Source organism: Borostomias antarcticus (genome assembly GCF_949987555.1).
Source record: "Borostomias antarcticus genome assembly, contig: scaffold_172, whole genome shotgun sequence".
Classification (NCBI taxonomy): domain Eukaryota; kingdom Metazoa; phylum Chordata; class Actinopteri; order Stomiiformes; family Stomiidae; genus Borostomias; species Borostomias antarcticus.
The window spans coordinates 145,738-155,150 of record NW_028176297.1 but is presented as its reverse complement, the minus strand read 5'-3'; the positions used below and the strand labels follow the sequence as shown (position 1 = coordinate 155,150).

At 46.4% G+C, this 9,413-nt stretch overlaps 1 protein-coding gene across 1 annotated transcript in view; it reads right to left on the bottom strand.

The window, feature by feature from the left end:
* Positions 1–540: 540 nt before the first annotated feature.
* Positions 541–9,413, bottom strand: part of LOC311328662 (NLR family CARD domain-containing protein 3-like) — a gene marked incomplete at its 3' end in the record, with an annotated part of 53,522 nt that continues 44,649 nt past the window's right edge. Inside the window, exon 6 of the mRNA XM_084462608.1 lies at positions 541–718. Coding sequence (XP_084318734.1) covers positions 541–718 — 178 coding nt within the window. The remainder of the gene's footprint in view (positions 719–9,413) is intronic.

Here is a 9,413-nt window from a genome sequence, read left to right as displayed (position 1 = left end):
TTGAAAAATCATTCTTCACTTTTGTTGACCATGCCAGAGAGACCAGACCAGCACCTACGGGTACTTTGCCATGTTTAATACATCCATGGCTGTTTATCCCTGTATTTTCTGCGGGTATTAGGACCAAAATAATTGAATCATGGCATGAAGGCAAAGATCAACTGCTTTGAATTAGCTAGTTATGCTCATAGCTAGCCAGATTACTGCTGTTGGTCCTGTCATATGTAGCTATCTAGGTAGCTGAAATACATCAGAGAGCAGAGCTGAAGAGCACCTGTTGGACCAACCCCAGCTGATGCACCACCAGTATATTGTTGACATTTGTCTCCTCTAGGTTCTCTAATGCTACTGCACATGCTGACAACATGCATCATGGGTGGAGGTCTGCACTCTCAAAGTGCCCTTCTGGTTATAGGGTGATTTGTGTCTGTTCTGTCAAGAGACTCGTAGGCTGTGAAAGTTGAGACCATCTAGTTCAGAGAGGGGGGCTACATAAGAGACACTGGGTGATTTTCTTCCACTTGATTTAAAACTCTCTCCTTACTTAAGTTTCTCCAGTCTCCAGTGTGGATCCTCCAGTCCAGCAGAGAGCAGCTTCACTCCTGAGTCTCCTGGGTGATTGAAGCTCAGATCCAGCTCTCTCAGGTGGGCGGGGTTTGACCTCAAAGCTGAGGCTAGAGAGACACAGCCTTCCTCTGTGACCATGCAGCCCGACAGCCTGTAGAAACAGATCGATACAAACACATTACTACCCTCTGCTGGTGAAAAGAGAGTTGAAGGATTATATTCCATCTTCCTACAGACAAATATTTGAACATTGGATCTGCCCTGGTTCACACACTGTCAGATTCTTGAATACAAAGTGATCTTTTTTGTCAGTCAATATTTTTGATATGCTTTCTCTTCCTTGTAACCCATGCTAAATAAGAATGCTCTTGCAAAAATATACCCAGAGACTGATGACACCTGTAATCGGTGCAAGCAATCACCTGCTAATCACACACACACGTTCTGATCCTGCCATGAGTTGACAGATTTCTGGCGCGAAATTTACGGTAAACTCAGAACTCGACACAGACCTCAGACCCGACCCACTCACTGCCATATTTGGGATCTCTACACACATAACAGCCACTCTCTCATCAGCAAAGCAGCGAGTGCTGGCTCTCACCTCCTTGCTAGCTAGACGTCTCATCCTATTCAAATGGAAACACCCACGCCCCCCCTCACACAGTAGCTGGTTGAAATCACATAACGCTGGAGAAGATAAGAATCTCAATCACTAACTCCAAACTATCATCTGACAAGACTTGGAAGCCCTTTATTGACTATTTGAACAATACTACTATCCCCCCAGATGACTAGATGCTGACCCCCCCCCCCCCCCCCCCCACCTCATCGACCCCCCTTCCCTTTTCTGTACTGTTTGGTTTTGTGTGTCTGTCTCGTCTTTATTTACAGTTTATCATTCATTTATTTACTACATCCCTGCTTTCAGTATTGTTAAGTGCTTTGTCAGGGTTTGGATATGTGGGCAGGAAAGTGGGTGAGTAGGGTTTCGTGTTTTTGTCCTTTTGCTAAATATCAAAAATAATTTTGAAAGAAAGAAAAAGAATAGTCTGTTTGTGCGTCCTTCGTAGCACACTCTGTTATCAAGGGATATGATGTGATATGATGAGGCCAGTGGCATAATGTAGTTACGATGGGCCCCAGAGTGGGCTTATTATGATGGGCTCTATTAGTGCACACTACTTGAAGCACACACAGCACACACACACTGTCGTCTATACACATTTTAACAACAGTGTGCTGTTGAATTAGCTAGCCTACGTTGGCTATTGTACTGGCGAAGTGGAGAGGTCAGCCATCAGAACCATGCGCTCACGCAGTAACAAACAGAGGCTCAATCAAATCAAGTCAACTTTACATAACTATGGCTGGGAAGGTTTAGGCAAAAACAACAACACATCAGCAAGCAAGTTGCTACTGTAGATAACTCGCCTATAAACTAGTGTAAATAGTTGAGCTGTGGATAAGAGCTAACGATAAGTTTACTATTGACATCCATAAACTTTCTGCACTCAGTTTAACCAAGGCTTGTTGCTGTCGGCTTCACACAACAGAGATGCCTTCATTAGCTGATCTTAGCTAATATTCTTAAAAACATCTGAAAAACACGTTGGCTACACAATGAAACAGGCGCTGAGCGGCGACCTCACTCCATGATAACAACCTGCAGGGGCACGGCCTACCCCAAATCCCCTTGAGAAACACTTGTAGGCTAACATTACTCACCTATTTGAATGGCATTCCACTATTCTTGCATTGAGCAAAATCGTAGACAATGTCCTTAATATTCAACTCTTGGACTTTATTAAAATTAAGCCAACCATAATGTATATATAACGTTGTGAAATGTACAGTACATCTAACAATAGCCTAATGTTATTGTTCGGACTCAATGTCAATCAATTGAGGTTCACATTTTTGAATGTTTGTCACTCAATTGAGGTTCAAATAGTTAATGGACTGCACTTATATAGCGCTTTTCCACCTTAGCGGCACTTTACAATGGCCTCTCATTCACCCATTCACACACACACATTCACACACCAATGGCGTCTACTCATTGGGAGCAATTTGGGGTTAGGTGTCTTGCTCAAGGACACTTCGACATGTGGACAGTCGGAGATGGGATTCGAACCACTGACCCTTCGATCATTGAACGACCCGCTCTACCAACTGAGCTACAGCCGCCCCGTCAACAGTTCACCTTTTGCGCCATACTGTCTTGTGTCTGATCAAATAGAGACTTAACATTGGACAAGAACATACAGTATTACCCAGCATCATTGCACATCTGTGTATGACAAAAATATGACACGTTTATTAATTTAATCGTTTTAAGTGTATTTGTTGATGTAGAATAAGCATATAATGTTGTTATTGAGTAAGACTTCTGCAGACTATTTTCTGGAGAAAAAAACATGAGGGGGGATGCCTTTTAGAGGGTATACATAGCAAATGACACTCTAATTTGAGTTCACGCTGCAGGCGTGATTCTGAAGTGGTAACTCACCCGTTCTCCACCTAAAACCTGGTTGGAGGCCCTGCTCTCTCTACGGGCCCTCTCACCCCACAGGCCCCAGTGCAACCGCACTGCCTGCAGTCTATATTTACCCCCTGTGAGAGGCTGTTTCTGAGCCAGGGAGGGAACACGCTTGGGGTTTCTAACAGCACAGATAATGCTCAGCAGATAGCACCAAGCTAAAGCAGAAACAAGCTTGGTTGAATAGACCATTTCTGTTGAATTTGCACTTCCCCATGTTGTCGCTAGCTAGCAGACAGTGAGAGGCTCTGAGCATCCTGGCCGCAAACAAAACCAGTAGGCTACCCACAGTACCAGATGACCAGTAGGCTACCCACAGTACCAGATGACCAGTAGGCTACCCACAGTACCAGATGACCAGTAGGCTACCCACAGTACCGGATGACCAGTAGGCTACCCACAGTACCGGATGACCAGTAGACTACCCACAGTACCAGATGACCAGTAGACTACCCACAGTACCAGATGACCAGGAGGCTACCCACAGTACCGGATGACCAGTAGACTACCCACAGTACCAGATGACCAGTAGACTACCCACAGTACCGGATGACCAGTAGGCTACCCACAGTACCAGATGACCAGTAGGCTACCCACAGTACCAGATGACCAGCAGGCTACCCACAGTACCGGATGACCAGTAGGCTACCCACAGTACCGGATGACCAGTAGGCTACCCACAATACCGGATGACCAGTAGGCTACCCACAGTACCAGATGACCAGTAGGCTACCCACAGTACCAGATGACCAGTAGGCTACCCACAGTACCAGATGACCAGTAGGCTACCCACAGTACCGGATGACCAGTAGGCTACCCACAGTACCGGATGACCAGTAGGCTACCCACAGTACCGGATGACCAGTAGGCTACCCACAGTACCGGATGACAGTTTTGAAGAGGCGAGCTCTAGACAGGATCTGAATCTGATAGTGAATGGAAACCTGACGCGAGGTTATGTTCCAACAAAGGTCCCCCCTCCATGTCGATAGTCAAACTCAACTTCAGCTTGCTATCTGTGGCCTTGTAGCTCTAACATTGATATGCTAGCTAACATTAGTGAGTACTAAACCTTTTGAATCATACGATATCAACATATCATGCAGCTATGAAATTATCTGAAACTCAGCTTGCTAGCAAGCACTCTATACATAGCCTAGTTGGACTGAAACTGAACAAATCAAAACACAGCTAGCTAACGTTAGCATTAGTGAGCTAGCTAGATATAGCATAGTCTACAGACAAACAGGAGCGTTCAGTAGCAGCTAGCGCTCTTGCTGGCTAACTAGCTAGCTTCTAAAGGCTTATGCTACAGCCTATCAGAGCTAGCTGTGTTTGGCTTTGTTCCCGCTTTCAGTCCCAGCAGCTTGAACACCACATCATCCCTTACGTGGGTCAATGTTCCCTCAGGGATGGGCAACTGGCGGCACGCTGGCCGCATACGGCCCCCGCCCCCACTCAATGCGTAGCCTCGCGTCTCTCCTCGTAGAGGAGGGCCTGGTATCTATTAGCTTCGCGTCTCTCCTCGTAGAGGAGGGCCTGGTATCTATTAGCCTCGCGTCTCTCCTCGTAGAGGAGGGCCTGGTATCTATTAGCCTCGCGTCTCTCCTCGTAGAGGAGGGCCTGGTATCTATGAGTCTCGCGTCTCTCCTCGGGGAGGAGAGCTGGTATCTATTAGTCTCGCGTCTCTCCTCGTAGAGGAGGGCCTGGTATCTATTAGCCTCACGTCTCTCCTCGTAGAGGAGGGCCTGGTATCTATTAGCCTCGCGTCTCTCCTCGTAGAGGAGGGCCTGGTATCTATGAGTCTCGCGTCTCTCCTCGGGGAGGAGAGCTGGTATCTATTAGTCTCGCGTCTCTCCTCGTAGAGGAGGGCCTGGTATCTATTAGCCTCACGTCTCTCCTCGTAGAGGAGGGCCTGGTATCTATTAGTCTCGCGTCTCTCCTCGTAGAGGAGGGCCTGGTATCTATTAGCCTCGCGTCTCTCCTCGTAGAGGAGGGCCTGGTATCTATTAGCCTCGCGTCTCTCCTCGTAGAGGAGGGCCTGGTATCTATTAGTCTCGCGTCTCTCCTCGTAGAGGAGGGCCTGGTATCTATTAGCCTCGCGTGTCTCCTCGGGGAGGAGAGCTGGTATCTATTAGTCTCGCGTCTCTCCTCGTAGAGGAGGGCCTGGTATCTATTAGCCTCGCGTCTCTCCTCGTAGAGGAGTGCCTGGTATCTATTAGCCTCGCGTCTCTCCTCGTAGAGGAGGGCCTGGTATCTATTAGCCTCACGTCTCTCCTCGTAGAGGAGGGCCTGGTATCTATTAGCCTCGCGTCTCTCCTCGGGGAGGAGGGCCTGGTATCTATTAGCCTCGCGTCTCTCCTCGAGGAGGAGGGCCTGGTTTCTATTAGCCTCGCGTCTCTCCTCGGGGAGGAGGGCCTAGTATCTATTAGCCTCGCGTCTCTCCTCGTAGAGGAGGGCCTGGTATCTATTAGCCTCGCGTCTCTCCTCGGGGAGGAGGGCCTGGTATCTATTAGCCTCGCGTCTCTCCTCAGGGAGGAGGGCCTGGTATCTATTAGCCTCGCGTCTCTCCTCGTAGAGGAGGGCCTGGTATCTATTAGCCTCGCGTCTCTCCTCGGGGAGGAGGGCCTGGTATCTATTAGCCTCGCGTCTCTCCTCGTAGAGGAGAGCTGGTATCTATTAGCCTCGCGTCTCTCCTCGGGGAGGAGGGCCTGGTATCTATTAGCCTCGTGTCTCTCCTCGGGGAGGAGGGCCTGGTATCTATTCACTTCACTGCCTTAAGCCCGCCCCATCATCCGGCTCGAGCCTGTAGAGCCCGCCTCCAACATCCGCTTGCTTTATTTTTCCTTAACCGGTAGTTCTCCTCGCATCTTCTTTTACAATCTTTGTCGGTGTGATGCCATCGCGAATGTTATCTACTCGAAACTTCACCCTGTGCAGCCTACAGTAAAAACATTACAACAACCGTTCTTCTTCCGGTCCAGACCGGATGATTATGCAATGCGTCATCGCGCTTCCGCTCTAGACCGGGGAAACAACACCGAGCGAGAAAGGCCCCAGACTGTCTAGAGCTCGCGAGTCAATTTCCAAATATCAATAAATTTCACCTGCTATCCAAATATCTGTTTTTTGTCATTGACGGCATTTGTCCACATTTGAACCGTAGTCTACTGTCTACCGATAGAGGGCGCTAGAGCGCTGTAGCCCAGTACTGTTTCCTCTTGGTTTGCACTCTGCCGCCTCCGCGACGACACCACCAACACCATGGATGACCAACACACGACGAAAACAAACATGAGCGGCAAAAAACTCACTCTCACTCTCAATGGCCAGCATGTTTGGGAACATTTACATCTGCGAGAGCAGCTTCTCAACAATGAAGCACATCAAGTCAAAAGAGAGAAACAGGCTGACAGATGAAACAGCTCATGCAGATTGATGCACAAACATTGACATTGAGTCCTTTGTAGGCCAGCAGGAGAGGCCGCAAGTATCTCATTAACACAGAACTTTATACTGATTCACCTGTGGGTGAAGGTTAATGGCTTTTGAGAAGAATGCATGCTTATTGGAAACACGTCATGGTATGAGATGGCAGAGTAAAATGCACTATGAACATGAATATTAGTTGGTGCACTTAGTGTCAGTGTTAACATTTGTACATCATTTTTGAGACACCGTTGCACTGAAATAATGGTAGGCTATACCACTCAGGAGTGTGAATGTTTTGTGCAGAGTTCATTAAATGAATAGAAGCATTAGCCTAGGTCCTACTAAATCCATTTATATATGAAAAATTGAAAGTCCATCCAATAAACTTTGATTACCGGCATATATTTAGTTCTTTTCATTAATGTAGTAACTATAATTGGCTAATTAAGTGATGGGGTTACAATATCCCACTGGTGGAAATGCATGATTACAACCTGGCCCTCGGGTAGTGAGGATAAAACATGTGTGTCTCTCTCTATAATCAAAGTTGCCCATGCCTGCTCTAGGTTGTCCTCAGACGGTCCTCCATGCCTGCTCTAGGTTGTCCTCAGACGGTCCTCCATGCCTGCTCTAGGTTGTGCTCAGACGGTCCTCCATGCCTGCTCTAGGTTGTCCTCAGACGGTCCTCCATGCCTGCTCTAGGTTGTCCTCAGACGGTCCTCCATGCCTGCTCTAGGTTGTCCTCAGACGGTCCTCCATGCCTGCTCTAGGTTGTCCTCAGACGGTCCTCCATGCCTGCTCTAGGTTGTCCTCAGACGGTCCTCCATGCCTGCTCTAGGTTGTCCTCAGACGGTCCTCCATGCCTGCTCTAGGTTGTCCTCAGACGGTCCTCCATGCCTGCTCTAGGTTGTCCTCAGACGGTCCTCCATGCCTGCTCTAGGTTGTCCTCAGACGGTCCTCCATGCCCCAGAGCGTTCCAATGTGCTCCGTCTAGATCAGAGAGCTTCGTGTCTGACCTGTAGCTTGTCTATGTATTCAAACAAAAACTACCTTTGGGAGAGGTGGACAAGTAGACTACTCTAAATAAAGGCCTCATTTTAAGATGAATGAATTCAATGCCTTTTAAGACTTTAAGGATCCAATTTCCAATTTTTACAATTGTTAAGACAGTTTCGGTGCGTACAAAAGCATTACACATACATTTCATATCCTAGTTGCATTACATGTCTTTAACATCATACCTAGCAATTTAATATAGCATTTCTTTTTTTCTTTTTCTTTTTTATATTTATATTTTTATTGTTTTGACAACAAAGACAGCTCGCAAGGTGACAACAATCTTTCAAACAAAGTAACAACGATCAGCGACACAAAACAAGCAACAAACCCACAAAACAACAACGACAACCACATGCTCACAATACACAATAAGCAATAAACAAAAACAGGACAGCTACATTGCAATGCACAAAGCATAAGACAACAAGAACAGACACCTAACCAACAACAACACAAAAGACAGCGATGAAAACAACGACAATCACAATGATCTAGAGGAAGGGGTGGGGGGGCACAGTGCATACGTTTCCTGATTGCTCTACCTATCCACACAGATCATCAGTCTGGGAATTAGTCCTATTTATAAGAGGGAGGATATTGGATTGTGTAGTGTTGAATACTGCTTATGTAGGGAAAAATACCTATGTTCTTGTGAATGTAGGAACAGCCTTAGTGTGTCCCAGAGCTCGCTAGTGTCCTGGTCTATGTCCCTGAGGATGGACGTGGCCTTTTCCATACTTAGAAGATGGAGGAAGTCCTCTAGCCACCTGTTTCTAGAGAAACAGCCTGGTTTTCTCACTTTCCAATTCATTAATATCAGCCGTTTGGCTGCGAGGCATGCAAGGGCAATCATTTTTTTATGTTTGACGTTTTGTATGTATTGTTTGACAGACAGACAGACAGACAGACAAGTGAAAGCATTACCCTCCTCCCCCACAGGAATGGCAGAGGTATAAATGATGATAATTAACACTTTTCTAACTATATGAGCCATTATTACATTATGAGCTGTTATGAGCGGCCCCAGTAAGGCTCATAATGTAATTACATTAGTATTTAGTAATATTACACTATGAGCTCTTATTACATTATGCGCAAATCAGTTAGAACGTTATGAGCGCATGGTTTTATTACATTATGAGCTGAGTATTACATTATGAACTTTTGTTAGTTTATAATGTAATAAGTTATTACATTATGAGCCGTTATTAAATTATGAGCCTTTATTACATTATGAGTTGCTACACAATTACAAGGAGCTACAATTGTATTGTAAGATTTGTATTGTAATACAAATGTATTAATAGTAAGTGAGCTGTCATCTCTGCTGTAGAGAATGTGGAACCAGGTTATATTTACTCTGCAGACCTGGGTGTTATTGGTATGGATCTGCATAATGCTGTGTCATGCATATATTGTTGACACTGAGGACACTCAACTAACACAACTAACACCAACTAGAGAGACTAGCGTTGCACAGCCCAGATAGGAGAAGGTCAAAGGTGATGATGATGGCGGCGCTACGCCCGACAGCAGCAAGCCACGCACTCCAATTCCTGGCGTTTCATGTTAATCTGTTCGTTTTACTATGTCAAAGTATCTTGCAATCAAACCTGATCATTTACAGTTATGATCGGAGAGCGCTTTTTGACATCCGTGCCTCAATGGAGGAAAACCTCGTTTGGTGCGAGGATCAACAAACACAGGCGAATAACCACCTATTGCCTACCTTTGTTATTCCTTTCGGGCCCTGGAGTAACGTTAACTTTACTGACCGACGGATTCACCGGAGAGGTGAGGTAGACGGCGAGGA